The 27,441-nt window shown below is 44.5% G+C and overlaps 1 protein-coding gene across 1 annotated transcript in view; it reads left to right on the forward strand.

Moving 5' to 3' along the window:
- RAB3B (RAB3B, member RAS oncogene family) overlaps positions 1 to 27,441 on the forward strand; it is a 54,960-nt gene that overhangs the window by 11,462 nt on the left and 16,057 nt on the right. Inside the window, exons 2-3 of the mRNA XM_005872481.2 lie at positions 25,047 to 25,165; positions 27,179 to 27,303. Coding sequence (XP_005872543.1) covers positions 25,047 to 25,165; positions 27,179 to 27,303 — 244 coding nt within the window. The remainder of the gene's footprint in view (positions 1 to 25,046; positions 25,166 to 27,178; positions 27,304 to 27,441) is intronic.

The following is a 27,441-nucleotide window of genomic DNA, read 5'->3' on the forward strand; positions in this document are numbered from 1 at the left end:
GCAGCTGATCGATGTTTCTCTCTCATCGATGCTTCTAACTCTCTATCTCTCTTCCTTCCTCTCTGTAAAAAATCAATGAAATATATTTTAAAAAAAGAAACAATAATAGCTAATAATAATATAGAACAATTATAACAATATGCTATAATAAGAATATATGAATGTGGTCCCTCTCTCTCTCTGATAACCAAGAGGCCTACTAATGGGCGGACAGTGTATACAGCGTGTGTATGCTGGACAAAGGGATGATTCATGTCCTGCATGGGAAGGAGAGGGATAGCACAAGATTTCATCACGCTATTCAGAATGGCACGCAATTTAAAACTTATGAATTGTTTATTTCTGGACTTTTCCATTTAATATTTTCAGACCACAGTTGGTCATGGGTAACTGAAACTGGAAAGTGAAACTGTGGATAAGAGGGACTACTGTATATATGAAAAATGCTCGGCACCACTGACCAAGAAAATGCAAATAAAACCCACAAGATATCACCTCATACATATTAGAATGGTTATTATTTAAAAATACACACCAAAAGATAATTAATAAATATTGGCAAGGATGTGGAGAAATTGGTGGTCTTGTACATTGTTGGTGGGAATGTAAAGTGGTGCAGCCATTATAAAAAACTGTATAGAGTTTCTTCAAAAAACATTTTTTTAAGGATTGTTTTAAAAATATGTTTTTATTGACTTCTAGAGAGAGAAGAAGGGAGAGGGAGAGAGAGAAACACTGATTGGCTACCTCCCACATGCACCCAGACTGAGGACCAAACTGCAACCTGGGCATGTGCCCTGAACGGGAATCAAACTAGTAACTTTTCGGTGCACAGGACAATGCTAAACCAACTGAGCCACACTGGCCAGGGTTCTCAAACATATTTTTAAAGGCTTTGGGCTTTCCTCAGAATGAGATGGGAGGGTTTTGAGCAGTGGAATTACATGATCTGACTTACATTTTTAAAGTAAACCTTATTTTTTAGATAATTTTAGATTTATTTAAAATTTGTAGTGATTGTGCAGAATTCCCATATATCCTTCACCCAGTTTCCCTAATATTAACATCTTACATAACCATGGTGTATTTGTCAAAACTAAGAAATTAAAATTGGTACATTATTATTATCTAAACTATAGACCTAATTCAGATTTCAGTAGTTTTTCAACTAATGTCCTTTTACAGTTCCAGAACCCAATCTGTGTTGTACTTAATAACGTATTTTAAAAGTTGAGGTGTAATTCATATATCATAACATTCACCATTTAAAAGTATTCAGTTCAGTGATTTTTAGAATTCACAAAATTGTACAACCATCACTACTAATTCCAGAACATTTTAGTGACTTACACTTTAATATTTAATAGGATCGCTTGAGGCAGGATTATGCCTGTTTCAGGAATAAATTATAGACAGGCACAGGGCAGAAGCAGGGGAGATCAGTTAGGATTCGTAATGATCCAGGCAGGGAATGATGGAGGCTTGAAGTAGGGAGGGACTAGTGGTGGTAGTGAAAATGGTCAGATTCTGTGTATATGTGGAAAATATTGCTGGAAGGATTTGCTGATTAATTGGATGTGGGGAGAGAAGGAAGGGGGAGGAGTATCAAGAATGATGCTGAGGGTTTGGACTGAGTGACTGGGAGGCTGAAAATGCCTCTACAGAGGTAGGGAAGATACTATAGGGTGAGCAGGGTTTGGGGAGACAATTGGGGGCTGAGTTTTGGTTATGTTAAGTTTGAGATGCCTATGAGATAAACAGGTAGAGCAATAGTATAGGCCAGTGGTCGGCAAACTCATTAGTCAACAGAGCCAAATATCAACAGTACAACGATTGAAATTTCTTTTGAGAGCCAAATTTTTTAAACTTAAACTATATAGGTAGGTACATTGTTATTAACTTAATTAGGGTACTCCTAAGCTGGCCTTTGCTAAAAACGTCCTCAATCTGATTGAGGTACGTTCGCTGAGGTCGACCCCTTCCAACTCTCCCATCCACACTTGTCTTGTATACTTGTTTTGTCTATCTTTTGTCCCCCGCGCACGATTTGCGGACGCGACTAGCACTAACCACTGCACAATGAGACTGCTGACTGACTGGCTCACTCAACTCGTCATGAATCGCGTGCACCTGCCCCGCGCGCCGCGTCTCCCTTAGCCCGACCTACCAACACCCCCCACTTCTTCTAATGCCACTTCTTCAAAATAGACTCGCCCAGGCCGAAAACCGACTTCTGCGCACGGGCCACGAAGTTTCAACCGTACTTTACATGCGCGCCCGCACGTGGTATTTTGTGGAAGAGCCACGCTCAAGGGGCCAAAGAGCCGCATGTGGCTCGCGAGCCGCGGTTTGCCGACCACTGGTATAGGCTGTTGGATAAATGAGTCTGCAGTTCAGGGCCCTGGCTGGTGATATAAATGAGGGAGTCATCAGCACATAGGTGGCACTTAAAACCATGAAGTCAAATAAGATCAACAGGAGAGGGAGTGAAGCTAGAAGAAATAGAACTAGGGCCGAGCCCAACAACATTCCAACACTAAGATGTTGGGAAGATGAAGAAGAATCAGCATAAGAGACTGAAAAAGAGCAACTGAAAAGGGAAAGTGTGGTGTCTTTGCAGTCAAATAGAGATCGAGTTTTACAGAGGAAGGAGAGATCAAACTGTGTCAAATGCTACTGCTAGGTCATGAGTATGAGGACTGAGAATTGACCATTGAATATAGCAACTTGGAGTTTATTGGTAACCAGTTTGGGTGGAGTAATGAGGATGAAAGCCTCATAGGAGTGGGAGAAGGGAATGGACAACACCAAGTATACATGGCACTTTCAATAATAATAAAAATGAAAGAATTTTTGCTCTTAGGAAGAGGAGACAAATGGATGGTAGCTGAAAGTGAAGGGGGAAGTGAATCAGAAGAGGTTTTTGTGTTTTGTTTTTAAAGATGGGAGAAGTAGCAGTTTGTGTGCTGGTGGAACCATCTACTAGAGGTTAACAAACCAAGTCTGACAAAGCAACAAAAAAACATAAAACTGATGCTATAGGACAGTGGTCGGCAAACCGAGGCTCTCGAGCCACATGCGGCTCTTTGGCCCCTTGAGTGTGGCTCTTCCACAAAATACCACGTGCGGGCGCGCACGTACAGTGCGGTTGAAACTTCGTCAACAAACCAAGCAACTGACAAAGCAACAAAAAAACACAAAACTGATGCTATAGGACAGCGGTCGGCAAACTGCGGCTCGCGAGCCACATGCGGCTCTTTGGCCCCTTGAGTGTGGCTCTTCCACAAAATACCACGTGCGGGTGCGCACGTACAGTGCGGTTGAAACTTCGTGGCCCATGCGCAGAAGTCGGTTTTTGGCCTGGGCGAGTCTATTTTGAAGAAGTGGCATTAGAAGAAGTGGGAGGTATCAGTTGGTTGGGCGACGGGAGACTCGGCCCAGGCGGGCCATGGGAAACGCGAAGCGAGGGGGAGGTGCGCGAGATTCATGCACGAGTTGAGTGAGCCAGTCAGTCAGCAGTCTCATTGGCATAGGAGTCTAATTAAGTTAATAACAATGTACCTACCTATATAGCTTAAGTTTAAAAAATTTGGCTCTCAAAAGAAATTTCAATCGTTGTACTGTTGATATTTGGCTCTGTTGACTAATGAGTTTGCCGACCACTGGTATAGGAGAAAGAGGAGAATTGCTGGGACAATATCCTTGAGTTGGTGAGAGGGGATGGGATCACAAGCAGAGGGTGAAGCCTTGCTATGAGCACAGACTGTGCTTCCACATCAACAGGGGAGAGAGCAGGGGGTGTGGGCACAGGTGCAGCTAAGGGCTGCATGTGCCGGCAGGAGTTCTCTTGGATGCAATTTTCTGATGAAGTAGGAAGCAAGGTCATCAGCTGAGGGGGATGATAGGGGGTGAATTGAGAGGCGAATGTCACCTAGGAAGGTGGGAGGATGAATAGATGAGGGAAATGTAATCTGATTGCTGATTAAGGTTCCACTTGAAATTCGTGATCATAAATTTAGATTCATGAATTCATGAATCTGAAGCAAGGTTGTATGTTTTTCTCTAACCGTGTTTTGCTCTGTGGATACAGTCATAGAATAGGCAGAGAGCTGGCTTTAGAGAGTGTTGTTTTGCTGAGTGAGTGTGACAAAGCAAAGGAGAGCCAAGGGAGTCAGGGTGCGTGCAGGGAAGCCACTGTCTTAACTGACCACAGAATTCAAGCCGGGCAGAGAGAGAGAGGTGAGGACGCGTGGGGGAAGGACAGTGAAAAGATGGCAGGGGTCCAAGACCATGAAGCTGGGAGTTTAGGAGTGAGCAGGAAAGAACACAGTGAACTCAGAGTGGGATGCTTGGAATTACTATTGATAATGAAAGGGTGGGAGATATGATTATGAGAGTGAGCGGCTGAATTAGGGTTAGAGATCCACGTCACTGGAGGAGAGGAGTTCGAGGAAATGAGAGTCCAAGATGTTGGAAGGCTCATCTGCGTGGATTTCATTTTAGTTTCTAAATGAGTTTGTTTTTAAATATATATAAATTTTTATTGATTTCAGAGAAGAAGGAAGAGAGATAGATAGAAACATTAAGGATGAGAGAGAATCACTGATCGGTTGCCTCCTGCACACCCCCCACCAGGGATTGAGCCCGCTACCCTGGGCATGTGCCCTGACCAGGAACCGAACCGTGACCTCCTGGTTCATAGGTTGATGCTCAACCACTGAGCCACGCTGGCTGGGCTCGTCTGTGTGGATTTTAAATAAACAAGAATTATGGAGAGAGGAACAGGTGCTGCTCACGGGTCAGTAGAGGGATATGTGGGCGGCATAATCTCATGATGTGAGATTCAAAGCTGGAGGTGTTTTGTTTTTTGAAGGAGGGAAGCAGAATGATTTGGAAGCAGGGTTCAGAAGCAACATGTACCCCACCTCCTGGCCCAGTGACTCAAAGGTGGTGAGAGAGGAAGCAGCTATAGCTTTGGGGCTTTAGGGGATGCTGTGTCCTCAGGGAGAGCTAGGTTTCACTTGCAGCAGGGAAGTGAAGAAAACATCCAGAAGAGAGGTTGAGGAAAAAGAGATTTTTCTGATGACTGACTGTGAATTTCAGAAGGCCAGGGAAAGCTTTCCGGAGCGAGGGGAGGCAATGGGGTTAGAAGAAATGGCGTACAGAGCTGTGTGGGAACCAGAGTCCAGGGAGCACAGATGGTCTGGGAGACTTGGGCTTCTTGCCATGACTGACATGAATGGAGGGATAAAAGGTGCAACAAAACGCAGACAGATGGCCCCAGGACAGGGAGTGGCTGTGTAGGGGGCATGGAAGGAGGGGTGAGGGCCTTTCGTCTTCTTGACCCCTGCTTTTAGGGGCCCAGAGCCTGGTGGGGGTGCCATTCTTTCTCTGAATGCCTGGTGTCCCTCTTACCTTCACATATCAATAATTATTGTGGCAACTACCATTTATCTAAAATATCCTGACCTGTAAAATGGGACTGATAATACCTCCCACAGGGCTGGTGTGAGCTGACAGTGGCACTGGCTAAGACCAGCACTGTGCTCAGTGCTTTTATCAACTCATTCCATCCTTACAACAACCCTGTGAGCTAGGTGCTGTTATAATTCCCATTTTACAGACAGGTAAATGGAGGTCAGGAGAAGTTAGGTAGCTTCCCCAGGTTCACTCAAATAGCAAGAGGCAGAGTGCAGATTTGAACTGAAATTAATCTGACTTCGAAACTCATGTGTGCCCCGTGCCCTGTACCTCCCCCCTCCTTGTTATGTCAGTAAGGACTTGAGTGCTTAGAAAACACTCAGTATGTTGAGAGTTATAATTTCCTGGGCAGCAACTCTGCTGTGGAGGTGCTTTATATGCTTTGTTTGGGTAATCATCACAACTGTTCTGCACAGAAAAGGTGAGGAAACTGAAGGAACTTGGCCCAATCTTACCAAGACTAGTAAATAGCACAGCTGGGATTCATAATGAGGGCTGCCTGCCTCCAGAGCCGGTGTTCTTTTCATACCCAACTGCCTTTCGAACTGCCCTGTCCTACGCCAGTGACCCCACAGGTGGGTGAGAGCCCGTGTCACAGCTGAAATTTGGAGCCTCGAAGCAAACACTCCCAGAAAGGAATGGATTATCTGTTGCAAACTGTCTCCTGCTTGCTTTCCGGCACCCTCCCTCTCTACCAGCCCTCTTCTGTCCACCCCACGACAACTTCACCAGTGATTCTAACGGGCATCCAAGGTTGTCCGACACTAGCACTGTATGTAGGTATATAATTGAGTGACTTGGCACTTACTGTGCTGATCTGTAAGGAGCTGCCGCACGTTCCGGCACCGTGTGAGAGGAGGGGTGGAAGCTTGAGTAGTCCAGCTGTGGTACAAGTAGGATGAACACATGGCACCAGCGGTGTGACAAGTCACGATGTTTTGAACCTCAGTTTCCTGTAATGTATTAGGTGCTCAATAAATTTGCTTTAAGTTACACAGTGAGTGGTGGTGCTGGATAAGTTCACGAGTGCTCTGTTGTGCCGTACTGTTGGACTGCTCTTGGTTACGACCACTTTTAGGATTGTGAGCTGTGGGGTTTAGAAGGTAGAGAAATTAGATGTGACTCATGGCCCTTTTACCCCCATTTTCAGTGGGTGGGGAGAGTAGAAGTGCTCTGCCCCTGAAGATGCCCAGTTGCCTTCAAAGCGGGGAGATTCTGCTAGCTTACTTGGATCCTGTCTGGTGTGTGGTTAAGGGCAGGGGTGGGAGTAGAGGAGGACATTCAATGAGGATTTATAACTCCTTCCTTCTGCAGATTTCCCCTCCCCCTACACCATTGCTCCACACCTTCGGTTGCCAGGTTACAGCTGGAAACTCATCCTCTCTGTACTCCTGTGCTTCTCACCTTCCTCTGTGAAGTCTGTCGACTTTGTGCTAATGACCGCAGAGGCTCCGTGCTCAGGTCCAGAGGTGGGGGAGGAAAGGGGAGATAGATGCGAGGACAAATCCAAGGGAATGCCTATGCCCCCTGTTCTGAGCACCCCAACCGCAAACCCCGGCTCAAAACTGACGTCCTCCTTTATTCCTCTGAGCTCTTGTTCATAAGAGCTATCAATTCTCTCTCCCAACTTTTTCTTGAATGCATTTCCTCCTCTGTCCTGTTCCATAAACATGTGTCCAGGGCCAACGGGGAGCCTGGCTCTCTCTTCTGCCCCTTTTCTACCTCAAATTCCTATGATCTCCCCCTTAGACTGGAGCAGCAGCCCAACCGGATGTCCCTGCCCCCAGTTGTGTTCCCTCCTTCTGCTCTCTGATGCTGTTACTCTGTTGCTGAAAATCCAGAGAGGGCTCATCCTCGATACCCAATAAATTCCTTTGCTGGGCTCTCTGGGCCCTTTCTTACCTTCCCAGCCCCGTCTTCAGTCACTCACCCTTCAAGCAGTCTGTGCTCCATCCACGTGTTCTCCAAACCCCAATCTAAACACAGGATGCACTAAAAACAAACAACAAAACTTTATTTTTAGAACAGTTTTAGATTTCTAGAAAAATTACACAAAACTTAATTTTTAGAACAGTTTTAGATTTCTAGAAAAATTACAAAGATGGTACAGAGTTCCCTTTTATACCATACCCGGATTCCCCTATTATTATCATTTTACATTTATGTGGTACATTTGTTCTAATTAACCAACATTGATACATAATTATTATCCAAAGTCCATAGTCCATTCAAATTTCCTCAGTTTTTAGCCTAATATCCCTTTTCTGTCCTAGGATCTCACCCAGGTTACCATGTTACATTTCATGGTCATGGCTCCTTAGGCTCCTCTTGGCTGTGAGAGTTAGGCTGCCCTTTTTAGCTTCTTGTTTTCCCTACTCCCTAGGGATTAATCTCTCCTCACCATTTTCCACCAGCAAACTTCCATTTGACTTTAATCACTCAGTTCAAGTATAACCTCCTCTGGGAATCCTTTGCTGACCCACCTCTCCCTCAGCTTGGGTTACAGACCGCTCCTTGACTTCCCACACTTACCAGCTGTGTTGCAAGTATCTGGAACTTGTCCGTCTCTCTCCCAGACTTCAAGCTCCCTGAGGAGCTTGATTCATGCCTGCAGTTGCATGGCCCAGCACAGGGCCTGGCAGAGGTAAGCATTCAGTAGAGGTTGGCAAAAAGAAAGTGAGTGCTCAGGCTGTGGCTTTGTACCTCTTAAAGTCAAGGCCAGTTATTCTCCCTCTCCCAGGCCCAGATCAAGTTTTGCCTCCCTCAGGAACCTCCTCTGACCAATTCTGCCCCTCAGTGCTGGGAGGTCTGAGGCTCCTTGGGGGTTAGCCTCTCTGTAGAGTGGGCAGGCTGCTTTCCTCTTAGCCAGTTGGACGCCAGTCCAGTCAGGTCATCTGATGCATTCATGATCTCATTTGACCCTGAAAGGAGTTCTTGTAATCCTCATTATACACATGAGAACACTGAGGACCATACAGGTAAAGTGTTTATACCAGAGGTCACACAGCTGGTAAATGGGTTGAGACTTGAACCAGGCTTTTGTGACTCACTCTCAAGCCTGGGCTCTTCCCACTGAACCACACTGTTTCTGCATGTAAAACAGGAGACCTAACACTGAACAGCAATTAAGAGCCAACCCATTACATCCTAGCCTCCTCCACAGGGATTGTTTGAAACAGGGGCTCCAGGCTGAGCCCTTCAGTTTCCTCAGGTAGGAGTGGAGAAAGAGATATGGGAAGTAAGAGAGAAGAGGAAGTGAATAGAGAAAATCAGAGGTGATTCTAAGGTTGGACATTGTAAGCAGAAAAAATGCTCTCTCAAAATAGGGTCCTCCCCCGCTGGCGTGTTGCTGTGTCAACTGATTGAGCCCAAAGGCTGGCCTGGAAATTTACCACCAGCTGAGGCATAATTAGCCCTTTAATTTCCTTCCAGAGGAAGTTTGCTCAGCAGTTACCAGCCTTGCTTTCTTGGGCTCCTCCCTCCTTGCACTTTTCCGACACCTCCAGCTTCTCCGGGAATCTGAGGCTTGTCCTGGGTGTGGCATGGGGGCAGAAGGCACACAATTCTATCTTATGGAGGGCAACCTGTAAAACGAATGAGCATGGCTAATGGTTATACAATGCTTCACAGCTGTCCAAGCGCTGCCACAACACTTATCTCATTGTATCCTCCCAACAACACCCAGAAAAGGAAATTATTATCAACTCCATTTTGCAGCTAATGAATCAGCTCAGAAAGTCAGATGCCAGGTCACATGCCAGGAAGTGGCAGAGCTGGAATTTGAGCTTAAATTTGCTTGCCCCTCAACAGCACCCACTTATTAAATGCGTATGCTGCTTAATTAAATGACACATACGTGCGGAAGGAACACTGAAATTAAGGGGAATGATAGGAATGAGGATTTAAAGAGGTTTCTTGGAGGAAGTAATCCTAACTCTTGAAATGGGAACAGAAGTGGATGCTAAGGTATAGAATTAAAAAAACAATTGTCTTATTCCCAAAGGGATTTAAAGTGGCAAAGATTAAACAGAAGGAGAGACTTCTTTTTTTTTTTTTTCTAATGTGGTTCTAACTCTAACCTGATTTTTTTTCTCCTTGTGTGCTGCTCCACATTACTTCCCAGCAGTTCAGTCACTCCTAGGAAAGAAACAAAAAACTGGAAGAGTTTATAGGCTGGTAGGGGAGACAAACAGCTTGGCAATTCATCCAGTTTTTCATTAGAAAGGGGGTAGAATGGGGTTAGGAAGGCTGTGAGGTCAGACTGTCTAGTACAGATCTTTACCAGCTATATGACTTTAGGCAAATATTTAACCTCAGTAACTTCATCTGTAAAATGGGTAAGATAATGGAACCTCTCTCAGGAAGTTGTTAAGAATTAGCACAGTACTAGCCACACTCATGTCTCAACAAATGGGGAGCCAGTCACTACTTCTGTCTGTGGATATTGGGGAAAATGCAAATCATAGAGGAGGAAGCATTTGAGCTCAGTTCTAAGTGCTAAGTAGTAACTGGCTCATCAGTAGAGGGGTCAGGCTATTCCACGCAGAGGGAACGGCATGAGCAAAGCACAGAGATTTTGCAGAACACAATGCTTGGGACCTGGAGAATAGCCCAGGGTGGTAAGGATTTGGGGAGAAAGAATAAGCTAAAGGCAGTGAAACTGTTAGGTTAGAAAACTCTAGCATCCTGAAAAGCAGTATAGCACTGGAGTCAAACTCCTAGCTCCAACATTTGCTAACCTGAGCAGGTACTTAACTTCTCTGTGCCTCAGTTTCTTTGTCCTACCCACCTCAAAGAGCTGGTTGTGAGGACTGATGAAATAACACAATTCATGTTAGCAATTATTATTATTATTACTATTTATCCTAACTCCTTAGAGCTACAAGAGGCCGTAAAAATCATCTAGTTTAATATCCCTATTTTAACATGAAAAACTCAAGGCCCAGAGTTGGGGGTATTCATAAGCGCTCCCCTCTCCCCGCCAGCAAGTTAGAGGTAGAATGAAATCATACCCAGGCCTCCTGACACAGCCTATGTCATGTGGCTCCCTTACTATTGTCAGGCTGCCTTTAACAGGTTTCCTTCCCTCTCTGACAGGTTTCCCTCCCTCTCAGATGAATGTCTCCCCTCCCTTGTAAATAAACTTCAAGGCACTTGCTTTGTGGAGCTGAATGTTTATCCTATTTTTAGGCAGATGGCACCTGTATGCAAATGATCCTCAGGGAATTTGTTTGCTATGGTGACTCAGGCCAACTCCCAAAAGAAAGCAGCTATGAGACCAAAGAATCAGCAGAGCCCAGGGTGGGATGGAGTTCCTGGACTATTTTTCCAGAAGTCCTGGGAATTTCCCTCTAATCTCTTACCTGCCCTGTATATGTTAACTCCTGTGTCTATTTGGGAATGAGTTCATAAGTAGGTCCCTGGGCCAGGCTCAAAGCTGAGGTTTTGGGCTTTGGAATGTTATGTGAGAAGGTGCTATGGAACCTAGGCCTGTGACATTCACATCAGCTATGGCGTTGGCTCAAGTCTGGGGGAAATGTTTTTTTACTATCAGGAAAATGGAAGTAATGTGGGGGGTTGGAGGGAGGAAGACAACTTTATCAGACAACCTAGTGGTTCTGCCCTGCAGAGCTGGAGAGAACTGGGACTCATGAGATGACAAAAAAGGTGGGGAGAGCAAGGCCTCAAACACTTCTCCCAAAGTTCAACTTCCCTAACCCTTGGCATAAGCAGCAGTGACCCCATCCTCAATGGCCTCACCATTTAACAAACATTTACTGAATGGCCACCAGGCAATTAAACCCCTCCCGTGGCTCTCTGCTCTCTGTAGGACAATGTCCAAGCACCTGGTCTGGCATTCAAGACCCCCATGATCTAGCTCCAGCCTTATTCCTACCTACTTCCTCCTTCACCTAGTATTTTAAGAGAAAATGGGTTGGCAACTCTGATGCTAAATTTGTTTCAGAAATCTAAAACACTATCAATTATAACATACATCCTTATTTCAGAGATGCTAAAATATAAACAATTGAACATCTTAGAATCCATAACGTGTTGTATTTTACACTCCAGTAAAAATAGAACTGCTTGTGCTCTTTCCAGGTGCTGTGCTGTTTTGAGCCTTACTAATTTTTTTCTTTTTAGCTGTTTATTATGGAAAATTTCCAACATTGCCTCGAGAAGGGAAACTAAATAGATCATGCTCCCCATCAACCATCCACAATTATCAACTTATGGCTTGTGCTCCATGTTTTTTGAATAGTCCCTTCTCCCTGTGCTATTAATAATAATAGCAATTGCCAGTTCTTACTATGGCTTTAGTTTTTCTTAATTATAAAAGTAATATATGCTCAATTAAAAAATACTTTGACATTAGAGCCAAGCATAAAGAAGAAAACATTATTGACTTGATTGGTTTCTTTCCACTGTCTTTTCTGAATTTTTGACATAGTTTAGGTCATACTGTACATTCAGTTTTATATCCTGCTTTTTTAATGTAACATTATAAATATAGCTAGCATTGTAAGAAAATCTTTATGAATATGCTTTAAATGACTTCACCGTATTTTATAGGGAGGATGCACCATATTCATTAATATTTGCTGCAATGACCATGTGTTGGGCACTCTAACTGGTGGCATAAGAAAGAGGCACAATCTCTAGCCTCTCAAAGCTTAGTTGTTCTCCATTGTTGGAACTTTGAACTATTTCTCAATTTGGGGCTGTTGTGAATCATGTTGCAGTGATCAGTGATCATCCTTGTGTGTAAAACATTTCCTAGTTTTCAGGTTCTTTTCTTTAGACAGATTTTCAGTAGTGAAATTTATATTTTACTCTCCCTTTGCCAGCTTCAAATATATCTAATTCAGTAGGTAAAAGATGGTATCTTATCATTTCAAATTGTATTTCTCTTATTACTTATTGAACAATCATGTATATATTTATTAACCTTGTTTTCTGCGAACTATCTGATAAGGGTCCTATTAGTATCACCAGCAATTTCTTAATACAAGACCTGACTCTCATTTCCTTTTACTTGCTGTGACCCAGGGGTGTATTAAATATAATCTTGTTCCAAGCTTCTCTTTTTCCTCCTGGCCCTCTCCCACCTTACTTCTTCCCCCACCTCTCCCTATCTTGAAGGGGGAGTTGGGTGAGTCACATAAAGAATACAGCAGGTGGTAAATTAAATGAATTCCCCAGAGAGACTTCTCAGAATGCTCAATTGGAGGCAAAAAGAGTGAAGAGGAAATGGGTTGGCAACTCTGATGCTAAATTTGTCCATGCCAAAGCAATGGAGTGTTATGAGTGATGGTTCACTCTGCAGGTATCTTTAAAATACTTGGTAGATCCTGTGCTGGGTACTGATGAGGGCTTATTAGCTGGAGAAGGTACAGATGAAATACATTATAATTAATTAGAGGCCCGGTGCACAAAATTCGTGCATGGGGGGGGCGTGTCCCTCAGCCTGGCCTGCACCCTCTCCAATCCAGGACCCCTTGGGGGATGTTTGACTGCCGGCAATTCGGGCCTAAACCGGCAGTTGGACATCCCTCTCACAATCCGGGACTGCTGGCTCCTAACCGCTCGCCTGCCTGCCTGCCTGCCTGATTGCCCCAACTGCTTCTGCCTGCCAGCCTGATCGCCCCCTAACTGCTCCCCTGCTGGCCTGATTGACACCTAACTGCTCCCCTGCCGGCCCAATCGCCCCCAACTGCCCTCCCCTGCCAGCCTGATTGCCCCAACTGCCCTCCCCTGCTGGCCCGATCACCCCCAACTGCCTTCCCCTGCAGGCCTGGTCACCCCCAATTGCCCTCCCCCTGCTGGCCTGGTCGCTCCCAACTGCCTTCCCCTGTCAACCTGATCTTGCACCCAACTGCCCTCCTCTGTCGGCCTGATGGCCCCAACTGCTCTCCTCTGCAGGCCTGGTCACCCCTAACTGCCCTCCCCTGCAGGCCTAATCACACCCAGCTGCCCTCCCCCACAGGCCTGGTTACACCCAGCTGCCCTCCTCTGCTGGCCTGGTCAACTCCAACTGCCCCCCTGCCAGCCTGGTCGCCCCACGCAGCCTACTTGTTCAGTCATTTGGTCATCCCTCACTAAGCCCCATGCCGGCCTGGTTGCCCCAAGCAGCCTGCTGTTTGGTCATTACTGTTACTGTGATGGCATCCCAGACAATTTGCATATTCCTCTATTATTAGTATAGTCAATTATGTACATGTCAGAGGCATGCAGACTCAGTGGAGATGTCAAGCAGACCTTTGGACATTTCCATCTGAAACTTGGAAGTGAGGGACCCATGGGGGATAAGAAGCCTGTGTGAGAGACAAGCAGGAGCAGGGGAAGATGAAGGGGAAGAACTGATGAAATAAGGTTTCACAGAAGTTGAAGAAAAGAGAGGTCTTCAGGAGAGGAGTGTGTGTTTGGGGATGTCATTTTTGTTGTTTGGAGCATACGTTATCTATCCTTCTCTCATTCATTCATTACTCTGTTCATTCAATATTTTTAAAATACCTTCCAGGTGCCGGGCATTGCTCTAGGCATTGCTGATGGTTCAGAAATCAAAGTCATAGTACCTAACCCTCTATCTAGATGAGGAAACATAGATTAGAGTGGAAACAAATCCCTGATCTAGGTGCCATGGACCATTCACTCAAAACATAGATATTGAATACCTAAGATATGCCAAATACCTTGAGGAGCAATGAAAGGAAGCCCCATGACCTTCAGTTTATATACCTGTAGTAAAATGTAGTGCCTATGTCTTAGTGGAAATCAATTGTCATATCTGTGAGAGGTTTTGAATTTTGAGTTTTTGAGGGTTTTGTATGAGAGACCAATGCCAAAAATAAGAATCCAGGGTACTCATGTTTCTGGGCATTGGTTTCCCTTCTGTAAAACGAGGGAGTTGACTCTATATATACCCATTATAGGATTCATCACATGTGAGGCAACTTTCTGACGGACTAAGAATTCTGAGGGCAGGGATCACATGGGTCTTTTTCACTGGCATAGTATAGGCTTAGGAAATGTTTGTGGAATTGATTACTCTCACAAGGGCCTCCTAGCTCTAAATTTCTGTGCTCCATTGTTGCTAAAATAAAGGCCCAAGTACATTTTGTGGAAGCCTGGAAGGAATGATGATGAATTTTAGTGCTGGATTCTAAAGAACTTCCCAGAATACGTGTCCTTTGACTTGGACTTCAAGAGTTAGAGAGGGTTACAGTGGGCAGGGAGTGCTTTATAATCCCCACTCCTGGATTCCAGTGAACTCTTTCCTGCCCCCTGCCCTCAAGGATCTACCAATCACTAGCTATGTGCCCTTGAACTCCAATTTTCTCACCTGTAAATCAGTAGTGACAATAATACATGGTATGCTGGGAAGAACACTGACTATGGAGTCAGAATATTTGGTTTGGAATTTCAGCCCCGCTGGAGAGTAAGTAGCCATGTGACCTTGGGGAAGTCACTTTACCTCTCTGGGTCTGTTTTCCTACCTGCAGAATAAGCTGTCAGACTTCATGAGCTCTAAGATGATTGGTTTCTTCTAGCTGTAAAAAGTCTTCATTACAGGGTCATTGTTAGGACCCAGTGAGATGATGAAACAAAAGTGCCTGTGAACTGTAGGGAGCTCTATAGTGTGGACTATACTACTGAGGATAGATGGGTATAGCACCAAGCCACCTCCAAGGGCTCATGCTCTCCATTCCTCAGTCCTTGGCTTCTCCCTGGCTCCACTGAATCTCCCTGAAAAGCTCTCTCCCTCTAGTTTCCTCCCATTCCCTTGCAACATAATGGACTCTTCTCCCAGCTGCTGCAAAATACAAAGGGCTTGGAGCTTGGCAGCTGTGGATGGGGGTGTGGGGAGAACTAGCCTAGAAGCTCTCATTACCTGCCTCCCTAGTGCTCATCATCCCCACCCTCCAATCTGGCCTGGAGGAAGATATGTGAATTGAAGAGGGGGAGAGAGGAGTCTGGCTGGGGAATCCTATATAATAACACCCCAATATGCAAATTGACCAAATGGCAGAACTACCGGTCGCTATGATGCGCACTGACCACCAGGGCGCAGATGCTCAATGTAGGAGCTGCCCCCTGGTGGTCAGTGTGCTCCCACAGGAGGAGGGCCACGAGTGCAGCAGCGGTGGTGGGAGCCTCTCCTGCCTCCGTGGCAGTGCTAAGGACCCCTTGGGGGTCCCGGACTGTGAGAGGGTACAGGACAGCTGAGGGACTCCCCCCAACCCCCCGCCCCCCAGTGCACGAATGTTGTGCACCGGGCCTCTAGTCAGATATACACTGAGTGGCCAGATTATTATGACCACCTGATGTTTGTAGGCAAATTAGCTATAATTTCGTGCGAAGTTGCTAGAGGGCCAGAACGTTATAAATAGGGAAGCAGGTTTTTTACAACAGTAGAAGTGATTTTTTTCTGAAGATATGGGTAAACAACACGAATTAACAGCATTTGAACGTGGGATGATTGTTGGCGCTCAGAGCCATTGAGCAAGTATCAGCAAAACAGCCGAAGGCCTGTTCGAACACCTTTGCTGTCTGCAGTTACCAAGATAAAATGTCTCCAATTCGCACAGGAACACAAAGATTGGACAGTCGAGCATTGGAAAAAAGTCATGTGGTCCAATGAATCACGTTTCCAGTTGCATCATGCAGATGGCAGAGTGAGAATTCGGCAGAAACAGCATGAAAGCATGCACCCCACATGCATGAGTACAACCCTTCAAGCTGGTGGGGGCAGTGTTATGGTTTGGGGCATGTTTTCCTGGCACGATTTGGGCCCTTTAATTCGTGTGGAACAACGTCTGAATAGCACAACATACCTAAGTATCGTTGCTGATCAAGTTCATCCTATCATGTTGATGGCGTATCCCAATGGAGGTGGCTTCTTCCAACAAGACAATGCGCCATGCCACGGTGCTCGTATTGTGCAGGAGTGGTTTCAAGAACATGAGGGAGACTTTACCTTGCTTAGATGACCCCCACAATCACCAGATCTCAATCCAATTGAGCATTTGTGGGACGAAGTTAAAAGAGCCATCAGGCAGCTGGTTCCACAACCATCAAATCTCACAGAACTGGACAGTGCTATTCATCAGGCATGGTGTCAGATTCCTCGCATCACCTTTCAACATCTCGTGGAGTCAATGCCAAGAAGAATCGCCGCAGTATTGAAGGGAAAAGGTGGCCCAACGAAGTACTGATGGGGTGGTCATAATAATCTGGCCACTCAGTGTATAACAGGGCAAGATCCAGGGAGAGAGGCCCCAGAGATAACCTCTTACTAGATGTGTGACCTCCCGAGTCTGTCACTGCACTGGGCTTCCCCCTATTGTCTATCAGATGGAAAGGAACTAGAAAGAGGACGGAGTTTATATGATCTCACAGACACTTTCCCAACCAATCCTGAGGTTCTAAGTGAGTTTTCCCTACTCAGTACATTGTCAGTCCTTGGGTTTCATTCACCAGCATTCTTATTAAGTGTCTACCATGTACAAGGTGCTATAGTTGAGGGCCTGGGATTTAGCTAAACATAAGATTGGGCTTCAAGATGCTCATAATCTGAAAGAAGAGACAGATAAGTAAGCCAGTGACTGTAATAAATGTGATGTGTGTAGTGATATAATGGCAAACCACAAAAGGGCAGAGAAGGAAGTTACTTTGTGGTGGAAAAGGAGGTCAGAGAAAGCTTCAGAGAGGATGTAACTTTTAAATAGGTTGTGAATTATAAAAGAGAAGGAGATTCCAGTCAAAGTTCCACGTATCAGCATAAGGCCCAGGGGTGTGAAGAATCATTGTGTTTGGGAAACCACAAGTAGTTAGGCAAAGCTGGAACTCAGTGGAAGAGTAAGAGGGAAGAAACCCTGAGAAGCTTGCACCCCATTGTGTGGGCTGTGGGAAGCCAGGGAAGGGATTTGGACTTAGAGGAAGATGGTGAGATTTGAATTTTAGTGTGCTCTATCAAAAATGTTGCGGACACCCCATAAATCCATCCTTTCAACAGTGTTTATTGGAAACCTCCCCCCCATCCTATGTGTCAGTGCTGTGCCAGACACAATAGTAAGCAAAACCAGACATCCTGTTCTTGTGGCACTTGCAGTTTGGCAGGGGAGACAGACCTTAATCAAATAATTACACAAATAAACAGAAAATTACAGTGGGGATGAGTGCTACAAAGGAGAAGCACATGGTGCCAGGAGAGTGTGTACTTGGAACATTTGACTTTGCCAGGGTGGTGAGAACAGCTTCTTTACTGAGCTGAGCTCCAATGTTGCCTTCAAAGGCACTATGAAGGCTCTCTGGAATGGGCCTTGTGTCTTCAGAATCCCCATCCAAAGAATCAAGCAGGTAGTGTGTCCCAGTCATCCTTTGATCTTCAGGACTTAGCCAACCCTTCCACAGAATCAGCACCCAGTGAAGATTTGAAAGAAGGAAAATCCCATTAGTCACTTCAGGTATTTAAAGGTGGCGGTACTGTTCCCCAGAGAACTAAACACCTTCCTTCCTTCAGTTACCATTTCAAGTTCTCGTCCCTGTTGTGGTCATTCTGTTCATTGTCAAGATCCCCATGACAGGTGATTTAAGACACCAGAGATGTAGCCTTGTGCAAAGAGCACTGGCTTCTTGGAGTCAGAAGCCCCTTTTCATCATTCACTTTCTTCAGGCCTCAGTTGCCTCTTCTGTGGAATGAGGATATTGGTCCTTCTCTCACAGGAATTCTCTTGGAATTAACTGAGATAGTAAGAAAAACTTTGTAAACACTAAGTTCCTAAACAAACATAGGATTTAAATATTTGGAAGGCTGCCACATGAGTGAAAAATTCGATTTATTCTTTGTGTCTCCAGAGAACAAAATTAAGTCAATGGGTAGAAATGACCACATGCAGATTTCAGCTCACCAGAAGGAAGATATGTTCTAATAATCAGAACTATCGGATTCTCACAGCCAGTCGGCCTGGTGGTCAAATCCCTCTAGTATTAACTACAACAATCAAGGCTTAACTAGAACAAGACTGCGCACAAAGACCACAAGGGGGCGCACCAAGAAAGCATAAAAAATGCGGAGACAAAAAAACATGACAGAAATGGAGGATATAGAGCTAAAAAACGCAATTTTGAGGGCTTGCAATAAACTTTTGGAGAGCCTCACGAAAACTAATGAGACCCTCGATGCTATGATAAAGAAACAACTAGAAATTAAGCATACACGGACTGAAATAAAGAATATTATACAGACACCCAATAGCAGACCAGAGGAGCCCAAGAATCAAGCCAAAGATTTGAAATGCGAAGAAGCAAAAAACACCCAACCGGAAAAGCAAAATGAAAAAAGAATCCGAAAATACGAAGATAGTGTAAGGAGCCTCTGGGACAGCTTCAAGCGTACAAACATCAGAATAATAGGGGTGCCAGAAGATGAGAGACAGCAAGATATTGAAAACCTATTTGAAGAAATAATGGCAGAAAACTTCCCCCACCTGGTGAAAGAAATGGACTTACAGGTCCAAGAAGCGCAGAGAACCCCAAACAAAAGGAATCCAAAGAGGACCACACCAAGACACATCATAATTAAAATGCCAAGAGCAAAAGACAAAGAGAGAATCTTAAAAGCAGCAAGAGAAAGAGACTCAATTACCTACAAGGGAATACCCATACGACTGTCAGCTGATTTCTCAACAGAAACTTTGCAGGCCAGAAGGGAATGGCAAGAAATATTCAAAGTGCTGAATACCAAGAACCTACAACCAAGAATACTTTATCCAGCAAAGCTATCATTCAGAATTGAAGGTCAGATAAAGAGCTTCACAGATAAGGAAAAGCTAAAGGAGTTCATCACCACTAAACCAGTATTATACGAAATGCTGAAAGGTATCCTTTAAGAAGAGGAAGAAGAAAAAGGTAAAGATACAAATTGTGAACAACAAACATGCATCTATCAACAAGTGAATCTAAGAACCAAGTGAATAAATAATCTGATGTACAGAATGAACTGGTGATTATAATGAATCAGGGACATAGAAAGGGAATGGACTGACTATTCTTGGGGGGGAAAGGGGAATGGGAGATGCGGGAAGAGACTGGACAAAAATCGTGCACCTATGGATGAGGACAGTGGGTGGGGAGTGAGGGCGGAGGGTGGGGCGGGAACTGGGAGGAGGGGAGTTATGGGGGGAAAAAAAAAGAGGAACAAATGTAATCTGAACAATAAAGATTTAATTAAAAAAAAAATCAGAACTATCCATCAGTGGAATGGCTACCTTTCAAGGGTAACACTCAATACAAGTATGCCATGGAAGGAATTCCTATTTTGAGTAAGAGGGTGGATTGAATAACTTTTAAGGTTTTCTTTTTATTTTAGAATTCAACAATCTAATAGTCAGGACAAGTGAAGGAGCTGAGAGAGGGCATTTGTGACAGAGAGAGTAGCATGAACAGAAATATGGAGCAGAAATGAGTATGGCATGTGTGGGTGACCATGAGGAAATTCCAGAAAGAAATGAATCGACTGTTTGGATTGATGATGCAATGGAAGATAGAGAAGATAACTAATATAACCTGTGTGCCAGACACATGTGGTTCCATTTAAGCTTTGTGGGTGATTTCCAGCCTTACCCTCCAGTGGAGGGGAGATTGTTGGCCCCAGGCAATTTACTTAATCTGTGACCTTCAATTAATTTAGATATAAAATGGGGGCTCGCCCTGGCTGGGTGGCTCAGTTGGTTAGAGCATTGTCCATATACTAAAAGATTGTGGGTTTGATTCCTGATCAGGGCACATACCTAGGTTTTTTGTGTGTTCAATCTCTAGTTGGGATACATACGGAAGGCAACCAATCGATGTTTCTCTCTCACATCAATGTCTCCCTCTCTCTCTCTTTCCTCCTTCCAATAAACATATCCTTGGGTGAAGATTTAAAAAGTTAAATAAAATAAGTGCCTGGCATATAACAATGCTCAACTAGCAGTTTTATAGTTGTATTTTGTTACTACAAATAAATGAGTCTATGTAAAAAAAACACTTATCAAAGAGCCTGGCACATAATAGGTGTTCAGTTGATGTTAGCTCCCTTCCCTCTGCCGTATTGATGGGGTTGCTGGAGGCCAGAGCAGTGGCTTGCTCACCCTGGTGTCCTCTCTCTGGCTTATGCTCTGCCCATATGAAGAGCTCAATGAATGTCTGTTTCTTAGAAGTAAATTGATTGCTCTTGATGACATGGTCTCTTTCCTCAAGTAGCCAGTGAGTCATGCCACTTTCTCCTTCCTGTCTCCTCTCTGGTTCTATTTCTGACTCTCACCAGTGGAAAGGGAATCAATGTTCATCAAAAATGATTTTTAAAAATAAAAGAGAGGGAGGGTGATTTAGGGGCTATTCTCTGGGCTACTTTTCTTTGAACACAGGGCTGTGAGGCAGGATTGCTGTTGTTTCCCATCTTGTTTATCGTTTAGTAAAATAACAATAACAACAATGTCAACAGTAATAGCAGCAGCTACTATGAGCTTTATTGAGAATCTACTGTGTGCCTGGCACTCTGCCAGGCTTTACCGATATGTTATCTCTCATCCTTACACAACCACTTCAAGGTTGGTCGTCTTATCACCACTTTACCGATGAGGAAATTAAGGCTTAGAAAAATTCAATAATAATGAAAATGATAAATTCCCATGTTTGAATTCCTATTATGAGCTAGATACTTAAAAAAGCATCTTATTTCATTGAAACACTCTACAAAGTAGGTATTATTATGTCCAGTCCAGATGTGAGGAAGCTGAGCATTAGAGAGATGAAAAAACCAAGCTGTCCAAAATCACATAGGTGGTGAATGGCAGAGTGGGAGTTAGGCCAAGACTTGCTCAAGTCTTACACTCATCCATTCCCTTTCTCTCTGGCCATTTTCTACTCTTTGAGGGAAACTTTGTGTGAGACTCTAGCTGCAACAGCTTTCGGCAGTTTCAATGAGATGGAAGTGACATATGGTATGAGTCTCATCCACTCCTGCTGGGCAGACCCTGGGGACCTGCTCCTGAGGCTGACTCTGAAAGTACCAAAATAATAACTGATGCCCATCAGGTACTTACTATGTACTAGGGACTGTCCCAGGCATTTTAGATATAATAACTTTCTTAATCTCCACAATAACTTTATGAAGTAAGGTATTGCTATTATTCCCATTTTTATAGAAAAAGAAATTAAGGCCCCCAAAAGGTAAATTTCCCAAGGAGGGGATTACATAAGAACATGAATACCTGGAGATTGTGATCACTGGAAGCCATTTTTATATGTGTTTTTAAAATTGATTTCTGAAAGGAAGGGAGAGGGAGAGAGATAAAAACATCAATGATGAGAGAGAATCACTGATTGGCTGCCTCCTGCATGCCCAATACTTGGGACTGAGCCCGCAACCTGGGCATGTCCCCTGACCAGGAATCAAACGGTGACCTCCTGGTTCATAGGTCGATGCTCAACCACTGAGCCATGCCAGCCAAACTGGAAGCCATTTTAGAGACTGCCTCCCATAATCATAGTTGGTAAGTGGTAAAACACGGATTCACACCTAGAAGTCTAACTCCAGAAACCATGCTCTTAACATCAAAACTATATGGCCTTTTTGTTTAACAGTGGTGGTTGAATCCCTACTGTGTGCCCCGCTCTGTGCCAGGCACTAGGACTACAGAGATGAAACTGATTCCATGTCCAAGCCCATTTAGTATTGTATGCCAGGATTTTCAACTAATGGGGCATCAGTTGGTGACAGGACTCTTCTGTCAAAGAGCTGGGACACAGGGCCAGGCTCCAGGCAGAGATGGGGGACTAGAAACTCTCACAGAGAAACAGTATAATGCAGGTATAATGCAGAGAAACAGTATAATGCAGAAGAGTTAAGAGCTGGTGGCAGTGTGGTTGCTCAGAATCCTGCCTGGGCCACTAGATCACCAGTCTGGATGGAAGAGTAGCTTAATTCTAAACCCTAGAAGACAAGATTTAAGGTCTGACCCTGCCGATCTGTGGGAGGAGTCTCATCTGTAGGTTCACTGAGGAGCTCAGGAAGCAGAGGCAAGGGCATGGGAGAGGTGGATCAAATACGGCTGCACTGTTTCATAGGTTCATACACAGAGCTTTTATGTAGATATGGCGAACAGTGAATATTTCTCTGAGCCCTGCCAGAAACATCACTGTTATCTTTGATTTCTCATCTCTTCATATCTAATTTTCATATCCAATCTGTCACCAGGCCCTGTAATTCACCTCGTAAGTACCTCCTTTTTAAAAAGTTATTGAGTTTTAGAAAGAAAGAGGGAGGGAGAGAGACATCAATTTATTGTTCCACTTATTTATGCATTCATTGGTTGATTCTTGTATGTACCTGACCAGGGATTGAACCCACAACCTTGGTGTATTGGGACAACACTCTAACCAACTGAGCCACCTACCTGGCCAGGGCCTTCTTAAATATCTCTTGAATCTGGTTCTACTCCATCCCATTGCTACCACTCTAGTTCAAATCCTGATCAGGTCTCACCTGAACTGCTGCAAAGATCTTCTAACCAGCCTTTCTGCTTCCCTGGTCTTCTCCCTCCATTCCATTCTCCACATCACAGTCAGAGTGGCCTTTCTAAAATTTAGATCTAATCATGTTATCCCATGCCTCAAAAGGTGACGTCCAAACCCCATAGCACACCATTCAAAACTCTTTCTAGCTTCATCACTTACCCATTTCGTATTGCCCACCGTTCCTGAAGTTCTTTTAGAGTACTCACTGACAAGAACTTTCTTCTGCCAGAAGCATGAAACAGACTGTAGAATCTCAGGGAAGGCGGGGCGGCTGGGTGGGTGGGAAGAGATCAACCAGAGAACTTGTATGTATATATGCATAACTCATGGACACAGTCAATAGAGGGGTGAAGGCCTGGGGTTGGGGGGTGGGGGCAGGCTAGAAGGAGTCAATGGGAGAAAAAAGGGGACATATGTAATTCTTTCAACAATAAAGAATTTTAAAAAACACCTCTCCTTCACTTCTCTGCTTGGAAAATTTTTTATCTGCTTGGAAAATTCTTTAGAAAAGTCCCTGTTGTCCTCCTTCTATTGACAAATAAGCATCTCCAGGCAATGCTTCTGGGTTCAGTACAGATTCACCTGTGGGAGTCATTATGCTGTCTATCACATTTCCAGTTCTCCTCCTGGGCATATTATAGGATTGCACTTTCTTGGCTGCTGGCATGTGACTTGCTTCGGCCAGTGAAATGGGAAAAGTGGAAGTTTTAAAAGCGAACACATGAGTCATACACTTTCTTTTCCTCTGGTAGCTGCTCTGTCAGTCTTTATCCTTGAATAAGGATGACAAAAAGCAGAGCACCCAGCCAAACCTGAGTGGATATGTAACAACAGTGAAAAAGAAAAGCTTGTTGTTTAAGCTGCTGAGGTTTGTGCTTGCTTGTTACTGAATAACCCAATCTGTCTTAACTGATACACTATCTCTGTGTTGACAAGCCTTCCATAACTACTGTCTTCCATAGTGGCTGCACCAGTCTGCATTCCCACCAGCAGTGCACGAGTGTTCCTTTTTCTCCGCATCCTCTCCAGCACTTGTCGTTTGTTGATTTGTTGATGATAGCCATTCTGACAGGTGTGAGATGGTACCGCATTGTCGTTTTGATTTGCATCTCTTGGATGATTAGTGACTTTGAGCATGTTTTCATATGTCTCTTGGCCTTCCTTATGTCCTCTTTCAAAAAGGATCAATTTAGGTCTTTTGCCCATTTTTTGATTGGATTGTTTATCTTCCTTTTGTTAAGTTGTATGAGTTCCCTGTAAATGTTGGAGATTAAACCCTTATCGGAGATAACATTGGCAAATATGTTCTCCCACGCAGTGGGCTTTCTTGTTGTTTTGTTGATGGTCTCTTTTGCTGTGCAGAAGCTTTTTATTTTGATGCAGTCCCATTTGTTTATTTTCTCCTTAGTTTCCATTGTCCTAGGAGCTGTATCGGTAAAGATTTTCCTATGACATATGTCTAGTATTTTGCCGCCTATGGCTAACACCTTTTTAAAAAATCCTCACCTGAGGATATTTCTTCCATTGCTTTTCAGAGAGTAGAAGGCAAGAGAGTGAAAGGGAGGGAAGGAGAGAGAGAGAGAGACATCGATGTGAAAGAGACACATCAACTAATTGCCCCCCCCATGTACCCCGACTCGAGAGTGGGGAGCAAACTGCAACCCTGGGATATGCCCTTGACCAGGAAATGAACTCATGACCCCTCTGTGTGCAAGCTGACATTCTAACCAGTTAGCAACACTGGCCAGGGTGGTTAAAACCTTGTACAATAAATATTAATTTTCATTTCTTCTATGAATTGTTCATTCCCCTTGCCCATTTTTCTGTTGGGATTTTAATTATATTCTTATTAATTTCTACAAGGATTTAAATATCATTTTATTCTAAGCAGCAAATATAATACAAGACACATAATAGGTGCTCTTATTAGTTAATTGTTCTGGGGACTTTTTAGGAATAAAAGCAAACTTTCTAGGAGGTTGACTCTTTCTTTTCCCACCTAGGACACAGCGGGACAGGAGCGGTACCGGACCATTACCACAGCCTATTACCGTGGGGCCATGGGCTTCATTCTGATGTATGATATCACCAATGAGGAGTCTTTCAATGCTGTGCAAGATTGGTATGAGATTCATTCATTCATTCATTCATCAACCTGTTCAAGAAAACCTAAAGTGTGGTTTAGGCCTTGTGCTATGGGCTAGAGGAATCTGGGTGAATTAGATTGGCTCCTGTCCTCAAGGAATTCACAGATGAGATCAGTAAACAGGCAATGAAAAGAACATGTGACAGGTTGAAGAGAGTCGCCGGGGCTGTGGGAACCCAGTGGAGGGCTCTGACCCAGCTTGGGGAGTCAGGGGAAGTGTCCTAGAGTTGCTGACATATGCTGCATGTTGTAAGATGAACAGAAGTTAGCCAGAAGGGTGAACGGATAAGAATGTTCTAGAAAAAAAATACAGATGTGCAAAGGCGGAAGGTAAGTGCGAGGACAGAAAGAGCAGAGGTCATGAAGGATTTTGCACGCTGGGGTAACAAGTTTGGAACCAAAGGTTCAGATGAATGTTTTAGAAAGATCATTGTGGGCACAGTAGTGAGTGAATCCACATACTGCTTCCCTATCAAGTTAACCCCTGAGCTGGGCTAGGGGTCCAAGAGCACATCCAATTCAATCCAAGTTGGTAAAGACTCAGCTCACGATGGAAATCAGCCCAGCTCCCCAGTGGTACAACCTCTGAGCAACTTACATCGTTCTTCCTGGAGCATAACTCACAGGGAGAAGGGTGCATGGGGGTAAAGACAGGTTGGAGGGAGGGGCCAGGACCCGACGCCCCTGTCCGTGGGAAGGATGAGGATGGGGGAAGGTGGGACATCTGTGCTGTGGCTCTTCTTCAGAATCAGAGAAGCTGAGCAGGCTGGGCACACAGCAGCAGTGCTGGCCCACAACAAGTGATGGCTGAGTGAATTCCATCCTTTGTGGGAAAGACTTCTCACCCTGAAAGAAAGGTTTGGTGGTGGGATCAGCTTTGGGGTCAGTGATGGATCCAGTTTGTAGTTAGGACTGAGTTAGATTTAGGGTCAGTGTCAGGGTAGGGTCATAATTTTAGATCTGCTTCAGGATTAACCATTTTCTGACTTACTCATTCATCAGACATTCACTGTCAACTTCTCTGGTCTGTGCTCTTTGCAGGGGACTGGCACCCCAAAGATGAATAAGCCTGTCCCTGCCCTCAAAGGAAGGACAGATACATTCAGCCAAATGTAACAGTAGCCACAGTGAATGTGAAGGGGAATGAAAGGGGAAGTAATCATTTCTACCTGGTTGGTTGGTTGGTTGGGGACAGAGTTAGGCCCATCCCCACAAAAAGATGTCTCCACAATATAAGGGTCCTATTTTATCCCCTCTTTCAAAATGTTGTTTCTAATTATAGAAGTAAAACATACTTTCAAAATTTGAAAAGTACATAAAACTATTTTTAAAAAGTTTCATAATCATTGTACATAAAAGAAAGCACTGCTGACATTTTGGTTTCTGCAAATAATCATGATCTAAGGTTTATGAATCACAGAGGAGGAGGGAAGGCTAGCTGGGCCTGGGAAAGGCTCCCAACAGGAAACCTTGGGCCTTTGAGACAAGTTAGTGTGGGGAAGGGATTCCCAGGACAGGCAAAGGCACAAGCCATGGAAAAGCATTTGGGGGGCGGAATGGGTGAGAAGGTTTGTAAAGTGGGAGGAAGAGTGATGAGGCTGGAGAGATGGGAGGTGAATGGTCTTTAACACCTGACTGAGGAATCTGCACTTCATTGCATGGGTAGTAGGGGAGAGAAAGCTTTTAAGAAAGGATATGGTCAGATAGATGGTTTAGAAAGAGTTCTCTGCCTGCTGAGAAGAGGGGCGGGCAAATGCATTAGAAGAGGGCTCCAAAGAGCTAGGTAAAGTTTGCAACCAGCGCTCAGGGATCAGCATCTGTGACAGCTAGTTGGGGCAGGTATGTCTCTGTCCTCAGCTGAATTAATTAATAGTAACTTGGGTGTTGCTATTCCCATGGAAGGGAATCGGTTTCTTCAAGCTTCACAGAGCCCTTTTCAGCCTGAGGTGTGTGTGTCATTAACATGGTCCTCTATCTGTCTCCCTTTAGGGCTACTCAGATCAAGACCTACTCCTGGGACAATGCACAGGTTATCCTGGTGGGAAACAAGTGTGACATGGAGGAAGAAAGGGTTGTTCCCGCTGAAAAGGGCCGGCTCCTCGCAGAGCAGCTTGGTATGTACACAACACATGTGTGTTCATGTTTGTGTGTGTGTGTGCGTGCGTGCATGGAAATGTGACATTGGGGAGATTGTGAAATACATACATACTAGAGGCCTGATGCACGAAATTTGTGCAAGGGCCTTGGCCCCA

Source organism: Myotis brandtii, unplaced genomic scaffold (genome assembly GCF_000412655.1).
Source record: "Myotis brandtii unplaced genomic scaffold, ASM41265v1 scaffold382, whole genome shotgun sequence".
Lineage (NCBI taxonomy): Eukaryota > Metazoa > Chordata > Mammalia > Chiroptera > Vespertilionidae > Myotis > Myotis brandtii.